This window comes from Ovis aries, chromosome 15 (assembly GCF_016772045.2).
Source record: "Ovis aries strain OAR_USU_Benz2616 breed Rambouillet chromosome 15, ARS-UI_Ramb_v3.0, whole genome shotgun sequence".
NCBI lineage: Eukaryota > Metazoa > Chordata > Mammalia > Artiodactyla > Bovidae > Ovis > Ovis aries.
Genome location: NC_056068.1, coordinates 46205605 through 46232995, shown reverse-complemented (window position 1 = coordinate 46232995; position 27391 = coordinate 46205605). Strand labels below are relative to the sequence as shown.

Sequence of the window (27391 nt, the reverse complement as noted above, 5' to 3'; positions counted from 1 at the left end):
TGATCCGACTCCACCGGGACCCCTTAGTTTCTTAGCCTTGCCTGACCGGTTTCTGGCGCCCCCAGGTGGCGAACAGCCCACATCCCACGGTTCCAGAGATGGGGCTGCTGCTGATTGGACTGCAGCTTCACAATGCCAAGTGGGACCCGGTAGCAGGGGCCTTGCAAGACAGCTCCTCCAGTCAACCCAGCCCTCTGCCTCCCGTCAGCGTCAGTGCCCAGGCCCCAGCGGCCAATGACCTGCCACCCCGAGGCGGCCTGGCAGTGTATTCCTGCCCTGTGTACTTGGAAGGGCCCCTGGGCACCACTAGGCTACACAGGAGGAAGGTCCTGATGCACCTGCCCCTGCCCACCAAGCTCAGTCCCGCCACCTGCATCCAAAGGAGAGTCCACGTGTGCAGCGCTCCGTTGTCCTGAGCCCTCAGCCAAAATAAAGTTGGACTGATTTGATGAAATGTTTCTGAGACTTACAAGGGAGGTAGATGTGTGCACACAGACAAAGTGACACACCGAGGGGAAAACAGTGTGTACATCTGAGAAACAGGAGGTCTGTTCACACTGAAGGGAGAAGAGGATGTGTGCCTGGCACTTGGGGAGAGGCAAGTGTGGGGACACTGTGGGGAGATGGACCTGGGGTTAGTCCTGTCTCCAAGGGGCTAGGCAGATCTCAGGATGGCTAACGCATAGCACTTTGAATCCCTGCCCAGCTCACAACTGTGCTCTCAGCTCTGTGCTAAACCCACAAGGGATATTTTTAAAGGGAGAACATTAGAACTCAAGATCATTTTTTCAGGCACTTAGTAGTACTATTGGGAATGCCCCAATTCTGCCCAGCTAGTCATCCCCACAAGATGTATTCTCAGCACACAAACGAAGAAACAAAAGCGAAATAAGACACAAGGTCCTATGTTCATTCAATGGTCATATAAATGAGTTAAATTTGATGATTTTTAAGTGCTATAAAGAAAACAAAACAGGCTGATGTGTTGGAGTGTGACTGGAGGGGAGCAGTTAATCTAGTTTGGGTGGTCAAGGAAGGCTTGCTGAATATTTGAAAGGGAGCTAGTTGAAGATCTAGGAGTAGATCTGCTAGGTCTAGGAGGAGAAAATCTAGGAGTACCTGTCTTTCAGATAGAGCCTTCAAGAGATGCAAAGAGCTTGAGGCAAGAACAACCTGGGGTGTTCAACGGACAGAACATGCAGCTGTAACACTGTGAGTGAGGGGCAAAGTGAGCCGAAAGTATGGAAAGGTATAAACCGGAGCAGATCGTGATGATGAGCTTGTCTTTTTAAAAGTGTAAGAAGGAATCTACTGGAGAGTACTAGATGGGAAATTATCTTTTTCAAAGATCATTCTGACTGTTCTGTGGCGGGTGGATGTGTATGTGTGCCCAGTTGTGTCTGACTTTTTGCGACCCATGGACTATAGCCCACAAGGCGCCTCTGTCCACGGAATTTTCCAGGCAAGAATACTTGAGTGGGTTGCCCTTTTCTACTCCAGGGGATCTTCCTGACCCAGGGACCAAATCCTGTGTCTCTTGTGTCTCCTGCAGTGGCAGGTGGATTCTTTACTGTTGTGCCACCTGGGAAACCCATGGTGGGTGGATGGATGGATGGAAGGAAATCCAGAGTAACAAGGGGGAAGATTTGTTTGGAGGTTATTGAAGTAAATCAAGTGCGAGATGATGGAGTTTGGACTAAGATTATAACCATGGAGATGGAGAATTTTAGGAAATATTCTGGAGGCAAAGCCAGCAGAACCTACTGACGGATTGAATGTGAGGTAAAAGGGCAAATCTAGGATGACTTGAGCAACTGGGTGGATCATGGTGTCATTAAGTGAGATGAGAAATTTGAGAGGGAGAGAGACAGGTTGGAGGTAGGGAATCAGGTATTCTGCTTTGACATGTTCAATTATTATTAGTTTCGTGATTGCTTCCGACACCAGTGCAAACCTCTTGGATAAAAGTTGGGTTAGAATGTAGCAGACAATACCAGTTAAAAGCCAACACCAGCTCCTCTCCCTGCCCCCAGGCTCCAGACTTTACTAGGTACAAATTAATTCCCTTGCTGTATGATTAGGTACGAGCCACGTGGTGGGAGGAAATGCAAACAGAGATGTACGCTGAGCATCAGTGCACAAGCTCTTCAGTTACCCCACTTGCTAGTGACTGCAGTGCAACTGACGTCCTAACAAAGGCTGAGCAAAGAGGCAAAAGCTCCCTCTTTCTTCAGAAACTCTTCCCTTTTCTTTTCTATAACCAGGGGCGTGGCTATTCCTTCAGGTGAGGAGACTAGCAGAGTATTAAAGAAGTCCTTTTGGATAAATGAACCCTCTGTCCATATGTACCATCAATACTATTTTCCCCATTGGGAACAGGGAACAATAGTGATACACAAGTAAGACCAGAATATTTTCTATAAATCCACATCATTCTCCAGACCAAAATGTATTCTTTTTTAAACCTAGAATTTCTTTTTTTTTAAATTAATCTTTACTGATGCATAATTGACTGAAATTCATTCTTGAATTATGCACAGCAAATTGTTATTAAACTTTGACAATCAGAGGTTATAAGTACCAACTTAGACAAGTAGAGGTTATAAATAGCAAGTGACAGTGTAGCCCAAATACAATGACTGAGTGTAAAAATATTCCAGATTCAACAATTTCACAGCTGAAATTGTCTATCAGATAAATTAAAATCTCAGGGAGAATTCCCTGGTGGTCCAGTGAATAGGACTGTGTTTTCACTGATGGGGCCCAGGTTTGATCCCTGGTCAGGGAACTAAGATCCCACATGTCCTGTGGTGTGCCAAAAAAAAAAAAAAAAAACAAAAACCACACCCCAAATTTAAACATTAAAAAAAAAAAATCTCATTAGGGAAGTAAAGTCTCAAACAATGAAAGGAAGGAAGAAGTAAGACACGTGACAAAGGGAAGAGATATGTCCCATCCTGTCCTGAAAGATCAGGTGGCGGGGTGAGGGGTGGAGGATGAAGAAGTGGAGTCAAGGCAGGGAGGAATATGATAAAATAAACATGATCTAGGACTTTAGAAGTAAACTGAGGGCAAAGAGGCTTTTCCTCCTTTTCCTACCTGTGATTTTAGAAGGGAACTGCTCTGCAACACTGACTTACTGTGGCCACAAGAGCAATAAGAAGGCAGAGTGGCACGGACAGGAAGAAGTGTCCCTTGATCCCTGAGCAGTGCAGAAACTGAATAGAGATCTGTTAAGCTCGAAGGAATATGAGGCAGAGAATCACTGGGGTCTGCAGCAGCAAACAAGAATTGTTGAGAGGAGGCCAAGTTGGCAGGGAGGGGCAAAAGGCTCCGACAGCTGAAAAAGACAAGACCACGAATTCATGAGCTTTAGAAGCAAATGCTGGCAGGACGCCCAGGTGTGGAACTAGGCCAACCCTACCCAGAGGATTCCAGCGTGTACATGCCCAAGAGCCAGTATTAGGCCAGGGACCCTTTTCTTCCGACATCAAAATGCCACACAAGCCCTCCTCGCAACACCCAGCTGCCACTTTGGAGAGGAACAAAGGTAGAATGCTCAGAATTTTAGAATGTATTTCAAAGCAAACAAATGAAACTTTAAGAGACAGAACAAAATTTATTTCTAGCCATCTTCTGGGAGGATGGGAGTGAGACGTGTGAGGAAAATCAGATCAGTAATTGAGAAAGGAGCTAAATTTTATCTGTGTATCCAAATTTGTGAGGAAATTTGTGATCTGGCTCTGTACTCTATATGCATTAATAATCCAAAGACCAAAAATTTCCTTGACTAGTGCTCTGCAGCTCACCTGAAACATAATTTTTTCAGCTTTTCAATTTGAAAATCCTTATTCAGAAATAGCATATATATGGGAAATGTTTGAAACAGAAAAAAAGAAAGTGCCAGTTCCTCCACTGATGCCTAAGAAGCGCTGGTAGCTCTAAGTTAGGTACTATAATATTATTATTCCATACCACAGGTCAGGAAACTGAGATACAGATTCAGCCAGTTATTCAACGTCACAAAGTCAGAGCCAGTTTGCTTTTTTTACCTTTATTGTTTATAAATATATTTCTTTCTTTAAGAAGATTTAGTCTGTAATATTACAACCAAATAATATCTGGGTCTTATTTTGGGTAAAGTGTACCCTTACTTAGTTTTCAAGTTCTCACTCTACTTGACATACTTGTCTCACTTTGTGAGAGAAAACTGGACCCATTTGAGACCATATGACTATCAGCCTGTGCTTGAGAGCCACGCAAGGAATGTCATTTTGAATAAGAGTACTTTTAAAAACTTCAAGATGACAAATCCTCTTGCATGGAACCTAAGGCAGCATTACCTTACACTGAAATTTTTTCTGCATGGAAGAATAGAGTAAGCATCCAGCACAGTCACCATCAGTTGCCATCAGTCGCCATCAGTATCAGTACTGAATATTCATTGGAAGGACTGATGAATACAAAGTCCAATACTCTGGCCACCTGATACGAAGAACTGACTCACTGGAAAAGACCCTGATGCTGGAAAAGATTGAGGGCAGGAGAAGAAGGGGACAACAGAGGATGGATGAGATAGTTGGATGGCATTACCGACTCAATGGACATGAGTTTGAGTAGGCTCCAGGAGCTGGTGACAGACAGGGAAGCCTGGTGTGCTGCAGTCCACGGGGTCACAAAGAGTCGGACATGATTGAGCGACTGAACTGAACTGAAGTGACCATCAACCCTGAGGATCTGAGCCATTGATTAGAAGGGGATTCGAGTGTCCCCACTGAATATAGCTTTCTCCAGATGTATGTGAATCGGGTGAAGGAGGCCCCTCTTTGGTCATGGATGAACGGTTAGCCCATCCCTGGGCAGTATGAGTCTGATGGAAGACTGGTTGGTGCCAGCACTGGATGTAGAGACATGGGTCTTTTGAGTGTTTAGTCCTTTTAGACTGAACAGATTAACCCGTTCTGGGGAGCAGATCCTACATGCCTTATGCGAGGTACTGGAATAGTCACTTTCAAATTGCTTATCTCTTAATCTTTTTAACAATCCTGCAAGTCAACCTCTCTACCAACAACTTTTTTTGCACTTTTATAAACTGAAATATTGCTGATGTACAATATTATGTAAATTACAGGTATATAATATAGTGACACAGTTTTTAAAGGTTATACTCCCTTTATAGATTATAAAATGTTCAGAGCCAGTTATGGAATCCAGGCATTTGTCTCCAGAATCCATTCTCTCTGTGGCACTCTTATTGCTTTTAATGTAAGAAATGTTGAGAGTGGAAAATTAAGAGTCCTTATGTATTGTTGGTAGATGGGTATATTGGTGTATTCTGGGGAGCAATTTGGCAGCACTTGGTGGAATTAATTAAATATAGTATGTCCTAGTAATTTTGCTTCTGGGTTTGTCTTAGGCTCACACAAAAGGAATTGGGAAGTATTCTGTCCTACTCTGCTTACTAAAAGAGTTTGTGTCAGATGGATATTATTTAAGTGGTTGAAATAATTTAACATTAAAGCCATCTGGGCCTGGAGATTTTGTTTTGTTTTGCTGAGGATGTTTTTAATAACAAAGTCAATTTCTTTACTAAATATAAGGCTATCAGGCTTTTGACTCCTGAGTTTTCAGAGTTATTTACATATTCTTAGATACTTCTTTGTCAGATATGTGGTTTACAAATATTTTCTCTCAGTCTATAGCTTCCTATCTTAATACGGTCTTCCACAGAGTGAAGATTTTAAATTTTGGTGAAATCTCAGTCTATCAGTTTTTTCTTTCCTGAATTATGCTTTTGATGCCAAGTGTAAAACTCTTTGCCTCACCTTAGATATCAGGGACTTTCTTCTGTGTTTCTTTTCTAAGAGTTTTATACTATACATCATTTTACACTTAAGTCCTTGATCCATTTTGAGATAATTTTTGTACAAGGTGTGAGACTAGGTCAAGACAGATTACGATTTATGTATCTATGTATATATTTATTTTTGCCTGTGGATGTTCAAGTTCTCCAGCTCCATTTGATGAAAAGACTATCTTTCCCCCATTGACCTGTGTTTGCACTTATGTCAAAATCAGCTGGGCATGGTTGTATCAGTTTGTTTCTGGGTTCTCTGTTCTATTGATTTTGTATCTATACTCCCCTCCACCAATACCACACAGTCTTGATTACTGTACTTATGTAGTAAGTCTTGAAATTGGGTAAACTGATTCCTCCTACTTTGTTCTTCTTTTTCAAAACTGTGCCTATTCTAGTTCCTTTGCCTTTCCATACAAACTTTAGAATCATCTTATCTACTACAAAAAAGTCATGCTGGGATTTTGATAGGAATTTTGTTTAAATAATGAACAGGATGAAAAGGCAAAATGATAGGATACTGAAAGGGGAACTCCCTAGGTCGGTAGGTGCCCAAATTGCTACTGGAGATCAGTAGAGAAATAACTCCAGAAAGAATGAAGGGATGAAGCCAAAGCAAAAACAATACCCAGCTGTGGATGTGACTGGTGATAGAAGCAAGGTCCGATGCTGTAAAGAGCAATATTGCATAGGAACCTGGAATGTTAGGCCCATGAATCAAGGCAAATTGGAAGTGGTCAAACAGGAGATGGCAAGAGTGAACGTAGACATTCTAGGAATCAGCGAACTAAAATGGACTGGAATGGGTGAATTTAACTCAGATGACAATTATATCTACTACTGTGGGCAGGAATCCCTCAGAAGAAATGGAGTAGCCATCATGGTCAACAGAAGAATCCAAAATGCAGTACTCGGATGCAATCTCAAAAATGACAGAATGATCTCTGTTCGTTTCCAAGGCAAACCATTCAATATCACGGTAATCCAAGTCTATGCCCCAACCAGTAACGCTGAAGAAGCTGAAGTTGAACGGTTCTACGAAGACCTACAAGACCTTTTAGAACTAACACCCCAAAAAGATGTCCTTTTCATTATAGGGGACTGGAATGCAAAAGTAGGAAGTCAAGAAACACCTGGGGTAACAGGCAAATTTGGCCTTGGAGTACGGAATGAAGCAGGGTAAAGGCTAATAGAGTTTTGCCAAGAGAACGCACTGGTCATAGCAAACACCCTCTTCCAATAACACAAGAGAAGACTCTACACATGGACATCACCAGATGGTCAACACCGAAATCACATTGATTATATTCTTTGTAGCCAAAGATGGAGAAGCTCTATACAGTCAGCAAAAATAAGACCGGGAGCTGACTGTGACTCAGATCATGAGCTCCTTATTGCCAAATTCAGACTTAAATTGAATAAAGTAGGGAAAACCACTAGACCATTCAGGTATGACCTAAATCAAATCCCTTATGATTATACAGTGGAAGTGAGAACTATATTTAAGGGACTAGATCTGATAGATAGAGTGCCTGATGAACTATGGCCGGAGGTTCATGACATTGTACAGGAGACAGGGATCAAGACCATCCCCATAGAAAAGAAATCCAAAAAAGCAAAATGGGGTCTGGGGAGGTCTTCCAAATAGCTGTGAAAAGAAGAAAAGCAAAAAGCAAAGGAGAAAAGGAAAGATATAAGCATCTCAATGCAGAGTTCCAAAGAATAGCAAGGAGAGATAAGAAAGTCTTCCTCAGTGAGCAATGCAAAGAAATAGAGGAAAACAACAGAATGGGAAAGACTAGAGATCTCTTCAAGAAAATCAGAGATACCAAGGGAACATTTCATGCAAAGATGGGCTCGATAAAGAACAGAAATGGTATGGACCTAACAGAAGCAGAAGATATTAAGAAGAGGTGGCAAGAATACACAGAAGAACTGTGCAAAAAAGAACTTCATGACCAAAATAATTACAATGGTGTGATCACTCACCTAGAGCCAGACATCCTGGAATGTGAAGTCAAGTGGGCCTTAGAAAGCATCACTACAAACAAAGCTAGTGGAGGTGATGGAATTCCAGTTGAGCTATTTCAAATCCTGGAAGATGATGCTGTGAAAGTGCTGCCCTCAATATGCCAGCAAATTTGGAAAATTCAGCAGTGGCCACAGGACTGGAAAAGGTCAGTTTTCATTCCAATCCCAAAGAAAGGCAATGCCAAAGAATGCTCAAATTACTGCACAACTGCACTCATCTCACATGCTAGTAAAGTAATGCTCAAAATTCTCCAAGCCAGGCTTCAGCAGTATGTGAACCGTGAACTTCCTGACATTCAGCTGGTTTTAAAAAAGGCAGAGGAACCAGAGATCAAATTGCCAACATCCGCTGGATCATTGAAAAAGCAAGAGAGTTCCAGAAAAACATCTACTTCTGCTTGATTGACTATGCCAAAGTCCTTGACTGTGTGGATCACAATAAACTGTGGGAAATTCTGAAAGAGACAGGAATACCAGACCACCTGACCTGCCTCTTGAGAAACCTATATGTAGGTCAGGAAGCAACAGTTAGAACTGGACATGGAACAACAGACTGGTTCCAAGTCAGGAAAAGAGTATGTCAAGGCTGTATATTGTCACCTTGCTTATTTAACTTATATGCAGAGTACATCACGAGAAACGCTGGCCTGGAAGAAGCACAAGTTGGAATCAAGATTGCCAGGAGAAATCTCAATAACCTCAGATATGCAGATGACACCACCTTTATGGCAGAAAGTGAAGAGGAACTAAAAAGCCTCTTGATGAAAGTGAAAGAGGAGAGTGAAAAAGTTGGCTTAAAGCTCAACATTCAGAAAACTAAGATCATGGCTTCCGGTCCCATCACTTCCTGGGAAATAGATGGGGAAACAGTGGAAACAATGTCACACTTTATTTTTTTGGGCTCCAAAATCACTGCAGATGGTGACTGCAGCCATGAAACTAAAAGACGCTTACTATGACCAACCTAGATATCATATTCAAAAACAGAGACATTACTTTGCCAACAAAGGTCCGTTGAGTCAAGGCTATGGTTTTTCCAGTAGTCATGTATGGATGTGAGAGTTGGACTGTCAAGAAAGCTGAGTGCCAAAGAATTGATGTTTTTGAACTGTGGTGTTGGAGAAGACTCTTGAGAGTCCCTTGGACTGCAAGGACACCAACCAGTCCATTCTAAAGGAGATCAGTCCCAGGTGTTCATTGGAAGGACTGATGCTAAAGATCAAACTCCAATACTTTGGCCACCTCATGAGAAGAGCTGACTCATTGGAAAAGACCCTGATGCTGGGAGGGATTGGGGGCAGGAGAAGGGGATGACAGAGGATGAGATGGCTGGATGGCATCACTGACTAGATGGACATGAGTTTGGGTGAACTCTGGGAGTTGGTGATGGACAGGGAGGTCTGGCGTGCTGCTATTCATGGGGTCGCAAAGAGTCGGACACGACTGAGTGACTGAACTGAACTGTGTTAAACCTCTATACCCATGTGGGTACACAGCTGACGTCTTTACTGCTTTTGCAATCCAAGAACATGGTATGTCTTTCTGTTTATTTGCTTGCGTGCATAAAGTCGCTTTGGTCGTGTCCAACACGGTGCAGCACCATGGATTGTCCTCTGTCCATGGGATTTCCCAGGCAAGAATACTGAAGTGGGTTGGCATGCCCTCCTTCTGGGGATTTTCTCCACTCAAGGATCAAGCCAGCATCTCTTATGTCTCTTGCACTGGCAGGCAGGTTCTTTACCACTAGTGCCACCTGAAAGCCCATTTTTTTAGATCTTTGATTTCTTTCATCACCAAGGTACAGTTTTTAGCATAGAAATCCTACAAATGTATTATTTATAGTTAAGTATTTAATTTCTTTTCAAGCAAATGTAAATGGTATTTTAAATTTTAGTGTCTACATGTGTGTTTCTAGTGTATAGAAATGCAATTAATTTTTTTGTGTTAATCACTCAGTTATGTTCGAGTCTGTGACCCCATGGACTACAGCCTGCCAGGCTCTTCTGTCCATGGAATTCTCCAGGCAAGAATACTGAAGTAGGTTGCCATTTCCTGCTCCAGGGGATCTTCCCCACCCAGGGATCAAACCCCAGTCTCCTGCATTGCAGGTAGATTCTTTATTATCTAAGCCACCAGGAAATGGCATAGATGCGCAGTTCACTTTTGTGGTCTACCTTTTGTTATGATGCTCAACTCACTTATTCTAGGAATTTTTTGTAGAGTCCTTGGGATTGTCAATGAATAAGAATGGTAAAAGTGGAGATCCTTGCATTTTTTTCAGTTTTAGGGGAGAAACATTAAGTTTTGTTTTTTAACCCATTAAGTATTTAGCAGATTTTTTAGATGCTCTTTATGAAGTTGAACAAGTTTCCCTCTATTTGTAGTTTTCTGAGATTATGAATGGTTGTTGAATTTTGTCAAATCCTTATCATCAGTTGATATAATCTTGTAATTTTTCTTTAGCCTTTAAGTATGGTGGGTTACAGATTTTCTACTATTGAACCAGCCCTCGCATTTCTGAAATAAACTCTGCTGGATTTTTATATATTGCTGTATTCTATTTGCTAACATTTTGTTAAGAATTTTTACATTTATATTAATCAGGATTTTGGTCTGTGTTTACATCTTTCTGGTTTTTCTATCAGAGCAATAGCTTCTTAAAATGAATTGGGAAGTGTTCCCTTCTATTTTCTAAAAAAGATTATGAAGAATCAGCGTTATTTCCTCTTGAAACATTTGGTCGAATTCCCCAGTGAGACAATCAAGGCCTGGAGATTTTTTTCGTGGGAGTTTTAGAATTACAAACTTAATTTCATTAATCGTTACAGGGCTATTTATTTTATACTGTATGAATTGTATTCTGGTGTCCTTAGGGGGAGGAGAACTGTTCCATTTCAACTAAGTTGTTAAATAAACCTCCCGAGAGTTGTGTGCAGCATTCCTTTATCTTTATGTATCTGTCTACACAGTCTGTAGTGGTATTTGCTGCTTCATTCCTGATATTGATAATTTGTGTCTTTTCTCTGTTAGTCCTGCTCAGTTCAGTCACTCAGTCGTGTCTGATTCTTTGTGACCCCATGAATTGCAGCACGCCAGGCCTCCCTGTCCATCACCAACTCCCAGAGTTCACTCAAACTCACATCCATCGAGTCAGTGATGCCATCCAGCCATCTCATCCTCTGTTGTCCCCTTCTCCTCCTGCCCTCAATCCCTCCCAGCATCAGAGTCTTCTCCAATGAGTCAATTCTTTGCATGAGGTGGCCAAAGTACTGGAGTTTCAACTTCAGCATCATTCCCTCCAAAGAAATCCCAGGGCTGATCTTCAGAATGGACTGGTTGGATCTCCTTGCAGTCCAAGGGACTCTCAAGAGTCTTCTAGAAGTTTGTAATTTTACTGATGTTTTTCATTTGGTTCTTTCTTGTAGTTTCTATGTTTCTGGTAAGGTTCCCCATCTGTGCATTCACTGAGGACTTAATTTCCTTAAATTTCTTAGACATATTTTCATTTCATTATTTGGACACATTAGTAACAGCTACTTTGAACTCTGTGACAGCTACATCCAGTATGAGAGCCCACTAGAGTCAGTTTCTATTGAGTTTCTTTTACCTGGAGTATAAGTTACTGCTTATAATTTCATATTTTTATAATTATAATTGGGCTATAATTTCCTATTTATTTGCATATCTTGTAATTTGGGGAGAAAACTGGATATTATAGATAATATGCTGTAGAAACACAGCAACTACAAGAACCAAATGGAACTTCACATTCTGTTATGTTCTGACAATTTGTTGTTGGTGTTGTTATAGAACTTTTGAGTTGGGGGGGTGGGCTCAAAATGCAGATTTCATATTTCCTGTAATATGTATGCAATAGTTGATATACCTGCTTACTTTTTTTGGCTTCCAGCAGCTGCTTTTTCAGCCTCGCCTCAGAGCATCTCACCTGCATTTACACAATTTAGTCATTTGTCAAAGATTTGGACAGATTTAAGGGCACATCTCCTCTATAGTTCTTTTGCTTTTGGGACTTTCCTTTTAAATTTCCAGCTTTTCTCCATTGCCAAAGCCTGTCTTCTGACACATTAGCTGCCATCCCAAGTTGGACATGGATTGAGGAATGCACTCAGGCAAAAAAGCAGCAAATTTGCAAACTTTTCCCCAGTGCATTTCTATCATTCAAAGGTAGACTCCTCACTGGATTCTGCCAGCTATTTTTGCTAGGTCCCCTTGAGTCTCTACTATGTATGTGTAATTTAGTGGTCATCCAAGGATTTGGGCTGAGTTTATGTCCATATTTTGGTTTCACCCCTTATACCACTCTCTCTTCCAGATTTCTGCTCTTATATTTCCAGCCGTTTTACCAGCCCTGAACTCAGTCCTCTGCTATTCTGAGCAAGTAAAGCTGTGGTTTTCTGCTTTTGGAACTGGGGGATAGGGTGGGGCTGGAAAATGGGGTGGGGAAGGAAAACCTTCAGACAGAAAGACCACAAAGATCACAGTTCTTACCCATTGCAGCTGAAGTCTTTCATGAGTAAATTCTCCTCTGCTTTCTGCCTGCTTTTGTTCACTTTCCAGGGCCTTCAAATAGTTGGTTTTTGTTTGTATTTTGTTCAGATTTTAGAGTTGTTAATTGTGGGATAACTGGCCTGACCAATTAACTTGAAATTTGGAACAAAGACTCATATTACATTTAAGAGAACATTTATAAGAAAATCCTTCCCCAAAATGTTTGTAGTCACAAGGACTTGGATAATCTAAAGGTCTTTAGAGGAATGGCTATGCTAAATGTTCTAAACAGATACACACCGGAACACTAAACAGATGTTGGATGCAAGTATGTACTATCAGGGATACAGTATTAAATAAGAGAAGTCCCTGCTTTCTTGGAAGTGCAGGGAAATACACAGTAACTATATAAACAAATAAATATGTAATCTAAAATGTGAAGAAACACTAAGCAGGGTTAAGGCAGTAGAAAGTTCTGGGAGGAAAAATAAGAAGTATTGGCTACAGGGATAATCTGATAGACTGACATTTGAACAGAGACCTGAATACAGTGTGGAAGTGGGCCATAAAGGTATCTGTGGAAATAATATTCCAGATAGATGAAATAGTGGAACAGCAGGGGCATACCCAGAATATTCAAAAAGTAGCAAAATGGACAGTATGGCTGGAAGGGTGTGTGTAAAGGGGGCGAGTGTTGGATATTTGGAATCCAAACAAGACAGGGCCGTTTTAGCTATAGTAAGAACTCTGAGCTATAAGATGGGAAGTCATTAGAACATTTGAAGACAGTGTTAAAAGTGAGTTATAGTACGGAGAGCAACATGAAAAGAACTTAAAAACACTGCATTGTGTGGGAAAAGGATTTATAGGAAGGTATCATGTATGTTCACTCATGAGCACAGACTAAAAAGTCCTATACAAAATATTATCAAACTGATTTCATCAATATGTAAAACGGGTATAATCAACTAAGCTGATTTTATTCCAAAAACTTAAGGTTGATTTCACATATAAAATAAATGAATAAATCTTTTACTTGCTACACTGACAGAATTTTAAAAAAATATACGATCATCTCAATTCAGAAGCAGCATTTGACAAAATTCTAAATTTGATTCATAACACAAATAATATCAAGTAGAGCATATTATCAATCTGACAACCATTAATCAGAATCTCAGTTCAAATATCACACCCAGTGATGAAACACTGAAAGTTCTTCCTTCAAGTCTGAGAATGATTCAAAGATTTCTACCAACATCACTTGAACATAGTGATGGACCTCCTGGAGTACATCATAAATAAGAATAAATGATACAGAATTAGAAAGCATGAAATAAACCAATATGATAATCACATATTATGAGGATAATATGTGTAGAAAATAAAAGAACACAGATAAATTACTAGAGTAAGTGAGGTTACTTTGCAAGGGTCAACATACAAACACTGGTTGTATTTCAGCCAGGTGGCACTAGTGGTAAAGAGCACTCCTGCCAGTGCAGGAGATGTAAGAGATGTGGGTTTGATCCTTGGGTCAGGAAGATCCCCTGGAGAAGGAAACAGCAACCCACTCCAGTATTCTTGCCTGAAGAATCCCATGGACAGAGGAGCCTGGTACGCAGTCCATGGGGATACAAAGAGTTGGACACGACTGAGCAAGTAAACAGCTCAACTATAAGACTATAAACAAAAGCAAGGAAATCAATGTTATGCAAGTCAGGATGGTGGCAATTCTGTAATGTTGAGAGAAGAAAGCTGCTCCCGTTTGGGAGGTGACATAAAAGAGGCTTCTGGGTGTCGTCAGCACTTCGTTTCTCAGTCCAGTGGTGCCTACCTGGGCACTGGCCTTGTGATAAATTGTTAGGCTTAACATTTTTGTTTACTTTTCTTTAGGGCCCTGTTTTGTTTACTTTTCTGATGTGTTTGAGTAAAAGGGATTTTAAAGAAAGATCACTAGTCACTGGCTGAAAAAGACGGAAATTTATTTCTCACTCACGAGACATCCAAAACAGATGCTCCTAATTGGTGGGTGGCTCTCCTCTAAGTGGTGTTCAGGCTCCTTCCATCTTCTGGTTCTTTCAAGGTGTAGCTTTCAAGGTCGGATGCTCCAAGGCCAAATTGGAAATAGCATGGGGGACCGTGCATAGGAAAATTTTAGGAGCGAGGTCGTAGGAGTAGCACACCTCAGTTCTACTATCATCCATTTGATCACACTTAAGAATAAGGGAGGCTGGGAAAGAGTCCAGCTGATTTCCCACAAAGAAAAAATGGGTGGGAGGATCAGCTGGCAGTCTCTGCCAAAACACGCATATACCAAAACCACCATCTATTTTGCCAAGGATACACAGGTGTCCAGGCAAACACAACAAATATGTTGTGAAACTATAAGAGAAACTGAAGTATGAATTGGGAATAAAGGAAACAAACAAAATAACAAAGAATAGGAGGGGCCTTTCATGAACCAATCCTAACAGTGCCATGAACTTAGAGGGAAACTCAATTCTCAGCATCACTCTATGTACCCACAAGAGTGAGGATAAAAGTCAAGTAGCAATGGTCCCAGCAGTGCCATCCTAACCACGATGCCTCTAAAGTTGACCTTAGTTTTTGCAGCTGTTCATCCTCCCCTGGCTCCTGTCTGTTCTCTAAGCCTCACTCCCTGGACTTTCCATTAGTTCTCTGAGTAACGTATTGATATCCTTCCAATAATTTTTCCTCTTAACCATCAAAGCCAAACTTGTACAAAGTAGATTTATTTTACCTATTGAACCTCCAGTTCTACACTGAACTTTAGCCACTACAGTACACATCCTTTTGTCCTTGGCTTCGATGCAAATGCTGCTGCAGAAAGCTCAACATGTAAACCTGCCTCTGGCAACAGCCAAGCAGCAGGAACATGACACTGACCTCCCAAGTCTTAGAGTGCACATAACTGGGGGAACTTACTTTGTACTCAGAACCGTAAACGGCAAGGGTTTTAATTTATCCAGATGGCAAAGAGTTTGAGGCAACCAGGAGGATGGATAAGCTCACTATGGTGGATGCTTATCAGGAAATACTTCCGAGCTGACAGAAACAACATCTAGATGTATGAGCAGCTATTAATACATGGAATGCTCTGGTTATTTATCTGTTTTCTTTTGGCTCCTGCACTCTGTATCTCCCTCGGCAACACACCTCCCTCTCAACCCCCACATACACACTCTGGAGTTGTGTTGCTGCAGCTGTGACTCTGCAAACTGTATTTCCCAGAATCCACTGCCAGGTGGTTCCATTAGGTTCTGCCAAAGAGAGGCCATAAAGGGAAACTGAAAGTGAAACACAGTGGGGAGGGTCTTCATTCCTGTTTTCCAGCTGCTGTTACAGTACTGCAACTGCAGACAGTTGGCTCTGGCTACCGGCTTCTGCACTCCACAGCAGCTTCGCTACACTTCTGAGATACCAGCAGCAGATCAGTTTCCGGCGTGACAGCCAGGGAGAGTCACACTGTGCGCCCCACCCTCAAGGCCAGGTTATGTGGAGGGAGCCTCCCCCACAAAAGTCTGAGTATTGACCAGTCAAAAGGGGCCGTTTCTCTGAGCTCCTGGTTTCTGATAATCACATCGCTTCTTCCGCTTGGTTTTCCCAGGCCTTTGGACAGTATCTGATTTCTCCAGTTCTCAATTTTTAATTACATCAAGCATTTTCTTTTGACTGGCTTTTGTCACTAGGAATCAATTCTCTGCATTAAATGTCCTCTATTTGAAAAATTTAGTGTGGTTTCTATTTTCCTGACTGAGATACACAGATGGATATTAAAAATATAGTTGAGTGAAGGAAAAAAGTAAGAAATAAGACAAAATTTGTTGACAGTACTCTGTGCGTTAAGCACACACACAAGAACAATTCACATTTTATAAAAATGCTTGTGCAAAGGCTTCCCTGGTGGTCCAGTGGTTAAGAATCTGCCTTCCAATGCAAGGAACACAGGTTCAATGCTGGTGGGGGAACTAAGATCCCACATGCTGCAGGGCAACTAAGCTCACAAGCCACAACTAGAGAGAAGCCGGAACGAAAGATCCCTACACCACAACTAAGATCCGAGGCAACCAAATAAATAAATATTTTTTAAAAATACTTGCACAATAAGAGGATATTAAATAAAGGCCCTAGATATATCTATATAGGATATATTGTTCAGTCACTAAGTCATGTCCGACTCTTTGCGATCCCATGGACTGTAGCCCACCCGGCTCCTCTGTCCATGAGATTTTCCAAGCAAGAATACTGGAGTGGGTTGCCATTTCCTTCTCCAGGGGATCCCGACCCAGGAATCAAACCTGCAGCTCCTGCCACATCTCCTGCATTGCAGGTGGACCCTTTAATGAAGAGCCACTGGGGAAGCCCAACCCAGGGTTTACTCTTAGATAATAAAGCTGATCCAGAGCTCACTAACCCTCCTAACGCACATGGAGTTAGAAACACCAGCTTCATTGATGGGAATTTGGAGGAACAGAGAGAACGTCCCCCTGAAAGGCAAAGAAGCAGTGCTGTTCCCTCTATCCTCAATCACGTGAGGAGGGCTCTCAGAGGACCACTTGCAGTCATTTTGTATTCTCATGGCAGGGAGAGACCTTACATTCATTCAGCATTACATTCTCTAGTGGGAGGCTTGCTGCACTCAGAAACTTACAGCCTCAGTTCAACAAGGCCACTGGGGTGGAGGCTTGTTGGGAGAAAGTAACCCAAGACACTTGTAGGGGTCTGGAGCCAGAGAGAATGGAGAGGTCAGAGTCAGGCTAGCTGGGGCAGGGCGAGGGGAGAGGAGTCAGCTGCTAGTCGGGTTGCACTTCTGTCCTTTGGCAGGACAAACAAGTGGGAGCTTCCTGGGGCTCCCAGAAAGGTAACCACTCTGAAGATGTTGGCTGAGACCTCTCTCAGGAGGGCTGCCGGCCAGGGTGAGGTTCTTTAGCACTAGGAGGCTATGGATACACTGCCAGGGTCAGAAGCTGAGGGGTGTGGGATGAGTATCTTGAGGAGGGAACCAGAGCCAGTTAGTGCAAAAGTCCCCAGGGGGCAGGGGGTGGCTCCAAAGAACCCCAACACCTCACACACTGAACCAACATTTAAATGCCTGTCTTAGTAGAATGCACTGATGAAGCCAAACTAAACCAAAAGTTTAGCCTTTCTGCCTCTAATATACCCTTCCCCATCCCAATTCTAGAAGTGACAGAGGAGGTAAAGAATGAGTGAAATACACAGAACCCTGAGTTTCCCCACCCCAACTGAGCTGGAGGGAGAACAGCTTTGAACTGGAGGAGTTGCTGACAAGTCACTGAGATGTGGGAAGGGGTGGGGAAGACAAATGTATTTAAAATGTTAGTATTTCAGACTGATCTCAGTCATGTTCTAGGGAATAATGGAACATATTTACACCAGAGTATTAACAATGTAGAAGGACCCTTGAAGTAAGACCAAAAAGACAGGGGCTGTGGCAATCTGTGAGGCTCCTGAGAAGGCTAAGTAGGGTGTTTCTGATTAATCACAAGGAGTCTCTTTGTGACCATGAGAATCAAGAGACCAAGAGAACCACACAGACCTAACTGCTAAGATCCTTGAATTCCTGAGCCAGTGCCAACAACCATCAGGTTTCTAGTTTTATGAGATGAAAAATCTAACATGAGATATTCTTTAGGAGGATTTTTTTTTTTGGCGCGGGTGTGTGTGTGTGTGTGTGTGTGCTCACAATCAAAATGTAACTGATACAATAATTCTCTCAATTTCCTCATGTGAGCATTTTTTCCCCAATTAGGAGTTCAATTCATAGGACAAGGGATAGTGTAAACTGGCATCTGGTAAAATAATTAAATGTCTGAAGTACCCTGAAGGAAACACAGGTTTCCTTGTTTTGTGATCAAGACTAAGGTGGACAGGATGTCCAGAGAAGATATATTAGCCAGGGTATATAATGCTAACGACTGTAACAGTCCCCAAACTCACTAAATTAATGCAAAATAGGTTATTCTTTGTAAAAACCAATGTGGATGTTCTTGGTCAAGCAATTTTCCTCTAAGCCGGGGCTCAATCATCCAGAGGTCTATTCTCTGACTCCATCTTCAAAACACCTGCTTCAAGGTTACCTTGAAAGGCAGATGAAGGGGTGGAGAATACAGAGAAGGTTCATCCACTCTTTAACTGCCCTGTCTGGTAGCGAAACATCACTTCTACTTACTTTCCACTGGGAAGGACTATGCACACAGCCTCACCTTGAGGCAAGGAGCTGGGAAATGTAATTTAACTATGCGTCCAGGAAAAGGACATCCTGGTGAGATCTAGCCTGTTTCTTACAGAATACATGATGCTAGTGTGAAGATCTGGAAGATGAAAATGAACTCACCAGGGAAAAGTGCCCTGGGAAGACGAAGTGGCAATTATAAAGACCCAGAAGTAGAAATGGCTTGGAACGCTTGACGAATAAAAAGAAAGCCCATGCAGCTAGAGTTTTTCATGTGGAAGGAGTGGATTAAGATGCAGTTGGAGAGGGAGGCCTGGGCAAGATCACTTAGGCCCTGGAAAGGAGTCTGCCTTTCGTTCTCAGAGTAAGCAGAGCAGTGACATATCTGACTTACATTCTAAAAAGGCTCAACTTGGCTGTGCGGCAAATGAACTGCTCTGGGAACAGGAGTGGAAGCAGCTGGACTGGTAATGTGGTGACTATACTAGTCAGAACCAGGTGGCCAGCTGGGACGTCACCGGGGATGGAGGACAACCTAGAGGTCTCTGTGAAAATCTGTGAAGGGCTTTGTGCAATTATGTAAGTGGTTGAGTGACTAGAGCTGAGCTGTGTCTCCGCCAAGATCATGTTGTTTCTTTGGGGACTGTGTTCCCTTAGGACTGTGTTACAAGAACAAAAGCTGGAGCACACCAGTGACTGCAGGGGTAATCAACCTCTAAAACGGATGCTGAGGAAGCATGAGCACAGACTGCTATCCAAATCCAACTTTATTCTTGTCTCTCACCACCCCTCCGACCTTTTTTCTTTCAGAGAAAAGCTGTGGCAAGCCTGTGACTTACGGCTCATTCTCAGTTCACAGATTCTTAGGATCAGTATAAGATACAAACCCAATCTCAAGTGATTACAACATCTAATCCTATGTAACAATAAATAATCTGCACCTCTTCTGGCTTTAGCTGTTTTCACCCCTCAGCTCTATCCCACTAAAGTCAAGAAGCCTGCACTGGAGAACAGATGATCTCTAGGCTCTCTGCTCTTTTCACCTCCTCTGCACCTAATAGCTGCTGACTGCTCTGGGCCCAACTGCAGAGAAGGAAGGGGATAAGACAGCTTTTGCCCAGTTGGATAGTTCTGGGTCCCATGGGCCTCACAGATTGAAAGGGGGCATCCTGCTGTCCTTTTTCTGCAGTCCCCTTTACCCTGGTGGGTGCAGCTTTTTTCTGGGTAGTACCCTACAGTTCCCTCCTTAGTCCAGATGGCACACTCCTAACCTCTCTGTGCTTCCTTACCTCTTCAATGCTGGACAGCACTCTAGACCACCCGATGCTTTCCCTGCTACAAGGTGCACAGGATACCCTCCTGCATGGTTCACTTCAGCAAATTCTAGAACACAGACCAATGCGAAAGCAGCAGCACACCCCGGGCTCCACCACCGAAAGTGAGCCTCTGCTCGCCCTCTGCATTTCCAGGGCAGGAGTCAGACTCCAGGTGTATCATTTCTTGGCTTTAGAAATAAACACCTCAAGCTTCCTGAATGCTCCCAGTGGAGTCTCCAGTTAGACTCTTTCCCACTCCCATTTACCTCTTACTATAACTGCCACTCCTTCATCCTATTCTCAAATTGTACCTTAAACTGATCTCATTGTTCCTTAAACAGCTGGTATGCTGCTTTTTCTTAAGGGAGTATACACTGTTCTTTCTTCAGTCTAGGCTCTCAATATCAGACACTGAAGCCCGGGCTTGAACGAGAGATGGTCCTGAAGCTGACAATGGAGCAGTGATGACCCACACTCAGAAGTCCTGCTTTCAGAACTGATGGAAAAGCAGGTGGAGGCTGGCCTGAGATAGGGGAAGTTGGGGGCCTGAGTCAGACCCAGAAAGATGTTTATTCAGGTGGCTGGAGCCAGACAGGCAAAGAAAGAATCCAAATTTTAAGTAAGGGAAGGAAAGCAAAAGAGGGAGGAAGGCAGACCCCAGCTGTCCTGTTGAGCATGATAACAAACAGGAAAAACTAATCAAGATCTAGGAATATACATAACACCTGGGAGGAAACAGGGATATGACACTGTAAAAAGTTGATGTATGTTCTATAATGAGGCAGATGTCCTTAGACTTTACAGCTTGCCTCCCATGATCCCAAGAGGTTCCCACCCCATGAAGCTGCTGCAACAGTTGTTTCCCCTGTAATCCCCAGAGAATCCTGGTAAGTTGGAGACAACTGTCAGGGTATCGTCTTGGCTGCCCGGCACTCACCAGCCTCACATCATTAATGGAAGTCTCTCTAGTCGGCTGTGTGACCCTCTGTCCTTCTGAATTTGTGCTATCCGGCCTCTCCTACTCTGTCTGCAGATTTCCTGAATCTGCCCCTTCTTCAAGACATTGGCACTGTTCCATGCTAACTTCTATCATCTTCTTGGAGAACTTCAAAGCCCATGCAGACCCACTCCCAATACCTGAGCCCTCCATGCAATAATCAATCTCCATGCAACCTCCCGTGCACTCCTCTCAGGCACTCACTCCTATAACTACTATACTCACTCCTATAACTACTACTCACTCCTATAACTCTTAAACTTGTCCACTGCCTGCGTCTGCTGTGCTTCCAGTATGAACTATTCAGACATTCCAGTTTCTGACCACAGCCCCCCATCTTCCCAGGTTACTTTTTTAATTACCCCCAGTGAAACTACCTACTCCTGTCTTCGCTCCACTCAGTTGTTCTACAAAGTTCCATGGCCCAGCATAGACATCACTAACTTGTGAATGGTCTGAAACTCCTTTGCTAGATTTCATTTCAATTGTGTGGTAAGGTTTCAACTCTGGATGATCCCTTAGTACTCATTTTTCCTACAGTTACACCTAGATTCCTGAGCAGGCAGAGATAACCACACCATTGGGCCGACTGGTGTAACTATACATTCATGAACAATACCACTATAAATTCAAACCCCTCAACATTAAGCAGAAATCCTCTCCCTGCCAAAATCTGACCTTTCTCTCATTTTAACAGACCTTTCAAAGCATCCAACAGCCTAAAACCTTCCCATTCCTTCCACATTAAGAAATCCACTCTCCTGGTTTTACTCCATCTCTGGCCCCACCTTCTCTTGTCATCTTTACTGGTTCATTTTCCTTTACCTATCCATTAAGTGCTCCTCAGAGTTCTCTTCCAAGCCATTTTCTCTTCTCGTTATCTTACTCTGGTTATCTTATCTATTACGATGATCTGAATTACCTCCCCTGGCTGCTGAGTTTATGTCCCGCTTCCAAATGATCATCTAGGTACCAAAATCCCAACATTTTGAATGGCGTCACCAGCGCAACTAGTTGCTTAAGCCAGAAACCCAACATCTGCTTCAGAATTCCTTTCTCTCACCAAGCCTCAATGTCCCACCAGTCCTCCCAGCTGAAGTTCTCCCACCTGCCCACTCCTTGCACTGTCACTAGTGACCTCATCATCTGGCCAAACCTGGGTTCCTGCAACACCCCTGCTTCTTAATGGTCCACAAACCCTGTCATCTTTATCACCTCCTTAGATGGATCTCAAGTGACCAGCTCTGGAAACACAAAGATAAATATGAGCTGAGAAGACTGCAGCCTAATGCACAAAACAATCGTCACACAGTACTTAAATGTGGCAGTTGATCTCTTCCTGTAGTGCTCTGAGAATGCAGACGAAGAAAGTAGTTCTGCTTTGGGAGTAATGGAGTAGGAAACAACTAGGCTGTCTGGAAGGATGAGTAAGACTCTGCTGGTCAGATGAGTATTCGGCAGCAAGAAGCGTGTGCAGAGGTACTGAACAGTGTCTGCTGGATGGTTCACAGCCCAGCCTCCAAACACGCCCTCTGGCCTGTACAACCTGTCTCAAAACACCCCCTTACTGGAGGTACTCAACTGGTGCAGAGTCCTGGAACCTGTGTGCCAGCGGTTCCTCTAAGGTCTTGTTCTTGGAAATAAGTCTTTACCGTCTGAGCCAGCAGGGGAGCCCTTAGAAATAGGCAGAACAGACTGTATCTTTATACCTGGGCCCATGGCAGATGCCTTTTGGAAGAGGCCAAGGACTTGTCATCCCAGTCATCTTCTCCCAGAACTAGTCTTCTCTGCCCATAGTTTGGCCTAGTATGTGCTGATCTGGGCCCACTGCAAGGCAGAAACAACAGACACAGTCTTCTGCCAATCCCCACTCCAAATGGCATCAATCAGTTGTGATTTATAGAGACCCAGCTCCCACATCACCTCACTCAAAGAACTGCTCAAAATCTATTAAGAATCTCTAAAAATCTTATAAAATAAGGCTGTTGAAAGGCCTATCTTGAGCTCTCCCAGAGTCTTCCTCAATCAACAAATTCATCCTTTACTCTTCAACCCCTAATCCTGCTTAGGGAAGGTCTTTAGAAACAGTAAAGGCTTGCAACACACAACAGCCGCAGCAACAGTTACTGAGCACCTCCTATGTGCCCAGCCTTGGCTACCGATTTCCTCATTAACCCATACAACAATCCTATGAGTCAGTAATTCTATCATTTACCAAACAAGCAGCAAGACATTCAAAGAGTAAAAGGCTCTCGGCAGTCAATGGCAGGCCTACCTGATTCCAATATCTGTGCTCTCAGCCAGCCAAACACCAGGGCCCGACAGAACAACAGATGCTAGGAGGGTTAGGGCCATTCAGCTCCAAAGATGGAGGTGACAGTCAGGGGAAAAAAGTCCTCAGTACAGGGACAATCAAACCATCTTGACCGAGACGTCCAGATGATGTTGGTGGACTACAGCCAAGGTGCCTCTGCTGATGCGAGGGCTGCTGCACTTACTCTAGAGCCAAGCTGCTCTAGAGCCAAGAAGGCTTTGGGCCTTAAGGATCTGTGGCCTTAAAGGCCCGGGCAGACCAAAGCTGTAAAAGCTTTGAGTGAGCAGAGGGATCTGGTGTGCAGACAGGAAAATCAGAACAGAGAGTGGAGCTGCTAGGACAGAAAGCTTATATGGCTCTTGAGAGATGGAAACAGACACCAAACCCAGAGATGCCTTGAATTCCAAACCATGTAGTTTCCATGACACTGAGGGGATCCGTAATTCCCACATACTCCTGTGTTCTCACAGTGAACTCCTTACTCTTTAGCTAGCCCTAACGACTTTATGCTTTCTAGAACCAAGAAGCCTTCATCACAGCAGGGTTGAGCCGAGTTTCATTACATTTTGTTCTTGAGATGGAGTAAGGGTGGTACCAGGCCCTGGGTCACAGTCTGGCTGGATACAGTCTTCAGAGTACTGAGTCTGGAGTTTAAGATTTGCCGCCCCGTTCAAGGGGGGCTCCAAAGGTCACCTGCGCTTGTAGAGACAAGGCTGAAGCTTCAGGCCTGAGAGCTGAGTCTTGGGCCCTACCCGAGGGGGCCCGGTCTTTTCAAAGTCAAACAAGAAGAAGTGGCTGTTGGTCAGATCCTAGGGACAGAAAAGACCCAGTGAGCTCTAAGTCCTCACCCCAGCTCTTCAAATCACCTCTGTCCAGGCCCCACCCCTGCTCAGAAAGCTTCCCAGCTCTCTCCCACTACTCAAGCCTTCAAGGAGCAAACATCTCTGTCTGACAATGACCTCCTTCCTGAACACCATTATTAGCCTGAAGGGCCACCTATATGACAAAAATAGGACAGACTTCCTGGGGCCCTCACCTTGGAGATGACCTTGAAGCCCAGTTTGGTGACAGCCCCCAGAAAAGTCCGAACATCTTCAAAGCGGCTGCTGACCTCAGCCACTTTCAGGAGACCCCTGAGAAGGACGGAAAGTTCTGGGTAAGTACACCGACACGCGCATGTGCACACAGTCATGCAGCTGTGTCCTGGGAACACCTACCCTGGCTTCAGCACTCGATTTGCCTCCTCCAGGAAGTCTCTGATGTTGGTTCCCATCAGTGAAAGGCAGAACACAGCCACATCTATAGATTCATCCTCCAGAGGCACCTGTGGAGAGTGAGAAGGTTGTACTAAGCACACATTATAGGAAGGAGAAAGCCAGCACTGAACGCTAGGAGTAGACACAAGGATGCAGGGTGGGCAGAGCGCATTTCATGGAAGGAGAGAGGGGCTTACCTGGGCCATGTCACACACAGTGACCCGGGGGTCCAGAGAGGCCAAGTCAAAGCAGTGTACACGGTTCCGGATACTTGAAGCCAGGCGGCAGTCCCCACAGCCAAAGTCAGCTACCACTAGGGACGCAGGCCTGGGAATGGAAGGGAGGAAGAGCTCACTGGTCTGGTCTGAGCCTGGGACTGACACGCCTAGCTTTTCACAGCGCCCGATTTTCACTAACCGCTGGCGAAGATCCCTGGCGATGCGGTCTACCGGCTGCAGTGGCCACTTCTTGACTTGGTTCTGGAAGCCACGGTGGTAGAGGAGAAAGGCCTCAGGGTCTTCCTGGAAGAGGCGCTGCGCAGCACTGCTGGGCCCTGAGTACAGCTGTTCATTGAGGTAGCGGAACCGGGCACCATCCAGACGCTGGGCCATGCGGGCTCGAAGAGCCTCTGCCCGGGCTCCATGGCTGTCTGGACTGGGGGCAGAAGGCACCTCTGCCTCCTCTGCAGAGGCTGGGGCTGGGGCCTGCTCTGGTGGCTGAGATGGCCGAAACTTGTTCTTCTGTCTACGCTTGTTCTTCTGCCGGTTCCGCCATTGCTTGCGACTCAACGTATGGGGAGGATTAGAGGAAGGGGTCTCACAGGTTGGCTTGGTGAGATCACTTGTAGCACTAGAATTCCAAGCTTTAGAATCTGAAGAAAGAGAGATAGAAAGGCATACTGGGGAGCAAGATACCCTGAATTCAGAGACTTAGCATGTCACCCTGGCCATACCCCTGTCCCTAAGACAGAAACTGTGGTCTATGGGAAAGTACTTCTTATTCCCTAACTCCACACCTACTGGTGGCAGAGGAACTCTGTTATAGGTAGGGTCAGCTGAATCCCACACCCCCAGCCCTCATCATCCCACAAATACTACCTGTTTGGTCAACACTGTCCAGGGGCTGGGCAAGATTTGAAGGGATCTGTTTCTGGCATTTCCTCTTTTTTTTCTCTTCTTCTGCCAGGTCACTGCCAAGAAGAACCCCTTTGTGGCACTTCTTCCTTTCCACTTCCTCTTCCTTGGAGTCACTGCTAGGTGGGCCCTGTTTGTGACGTTTCTTCTTCCTTTTCTCCTCTACTTCACTAGACGCACCAGCAAACAAGCCCTTTTTCGTGCGTTTCTTCTTTGTTCCCACTACCTCCTCCTCCTCCTCAGAGTCACTGCCAGGCAGGCTAGGGGGCTGCTGGGGAACAGATGCTACCTCCAGGGCCCGTAATGTGGCCAAGAGCTGGCGGCGGTTGGCGCCCTGGGGGAAAACAAGGGATGAATGCAGGGGTGAGGAGAATGGATGGGGCCTAGGGAGTAAGAAGAGAGATGGGGACCTCACTCAGATGCTGTAACGAGGCATCTGGATTATTCTCAATCAACTTACCTAGCCTAACACGAAGACTGTCAGGGCCTGAAGAACTTTCAAAACTGCCATCCCAACCTTTGGGAGGCTGGAGAGCAGAGAAACCACCCACCTCACTTTCTTCATTGGATAGATGAGGTGATGGGGTTCCCAGAGAAACACTGTAAGGCCACGAGCTACAGGACCGAGGCTAGTGACCGGGAGTTCCAACTCTCAATCTCAGGTTTCTACCTCTAGCTAATACCTTTTTATAAAAAGTAGGAAGATTTTTGAAAATAAGAGTGACATGATCACACATGTGTGTATTAAAGATGCCTCCAGTTGCAGTGTAAAGAACCGAAAGAAAAAAAAAAAAAACACTGAAAGAGACAAGCTGCAGACAGAGGCCAGTGGCGGGGATTACAGCAGTGGGTCGAGGGGTTGAAGAGGAGAGAATAAAGCAGGCAGATTTCATGTCACAGGCTGACTGAAGGACAGAAAGAGCCTGAGCAAGTGCAGCAGCCCTCACATCGGCAGAGGCTTAAAGGAGGACTACTGTCTGGGAGGCCGTTCTGGACTAAGTCCCACTGGACGGATCCCTCATCCTGGAGACTCTCAGTACTCCCTCAGCTCCAGCTCCCTTTGAACAGCGGCACTGACAGCCCTCGTTGCCATTCAGTTTTGCTCTTTTCAATCTCCACACGGCAACCAGTGACATTTTCAAAACGCAAATCTGAAGAAATCATCCCCCTGCTAAAACACTCCATTGGCTTCTATCTTTAACGTGCAAATATTCTAACGTAGCCCTCCAATTTCTACCACACTGCCTCTCATTCTGTGTCATGCTCCCTTGACCCGGGTCTCTCCACATGCCTTTCCTTCCAAGAAACCCTCTTTGCTTCACTAACTTCTACTCACCAATTCTCTCTCAGTTCCAACGTCACTTTCTTTTGGAAGTTCCGGATCTGGGGAGGCTGCAAGCGGCCCCCCTCCCCCTAATTACACACGCGGCGCGCCCCAGCTCCGGAATCCAGCAGTCTGTTCTGAGTACTCCTGCAGGGCCACTCACCTTGATTTGAGAGGTTGCCGTGGGCCGAAGCCCTAAGGCTACAGACCCGAGGTCCGCGACTACAGGGGCCTCCTCGGCCCACTCCGGCTCCTCGAACATGGGGCTGGGGAGCGCAAGGTTGCGGGATCCACCCGCTTCTCCACGTGCAGACCACGTCTCTAAGAATCAGACCGCTCAGAGACGCCGGAACAGGGCAGGAAACCAAAGAGTGAGAGCTGAAGTGGCTAGAGCAGCCGGCGCAGTGCCGAAAACCATCGAGTTTAGACACTGGTGG

The 27391-nt window shown here is 44.4% G+C and overlaps 2 protein-coding genes across 2 annotated transcripts in view; one reads left to right on the top strand and one right to left on the bottom strand.

Moving 5' to 3' along the window:
- DNHD1 (dynein heavy chain domain 1) overlaps nt 1–6176 on the top strand; it is a 72322-nt gene extending 66146 nt beyond the window's left edge. Inside the window, exon 42 of the mRNA XM_042232612.2 lies at nt 66–6176. Within this exon, the coding sequence (XP_042088546.1) occupies nt 66–416 (351 nt within the window). The 3' untranslated portion in view covers nt 417–6176. The remainder of the gene's footprint in view (nt 1–65) is intronic.
- A 13187-nt stretch (nt 6177–19363) lies between these two features.
- Nucleotides 19364–27327, bottom strand: RRP8 (ribosomal RNA processing 8). Its single transcript, XM_004016207.6, has 7 exons — nt 27118–27327; nt 25595–25964; nt 24915–25368; nt 24695–24824; nt 24459–24565; nt 24278–24374; nt 19364–24050 (listed from the first exon to the last, which is right to left on the bottom strand). The coding sequence occupies exons 1-7, from the start codon at nt 27214–27216 to the stop codon at nt 23931–23933; spliced, it is 1377 nt and encodes a 458-aa protein (XP_004016256.2). The 5' UTR covers nt 27217–27327; the 3' UTR covers nt 19364–23930.
- Between the last annotated feature and the right edge of the window lie 64 nt (nt 27328–27391).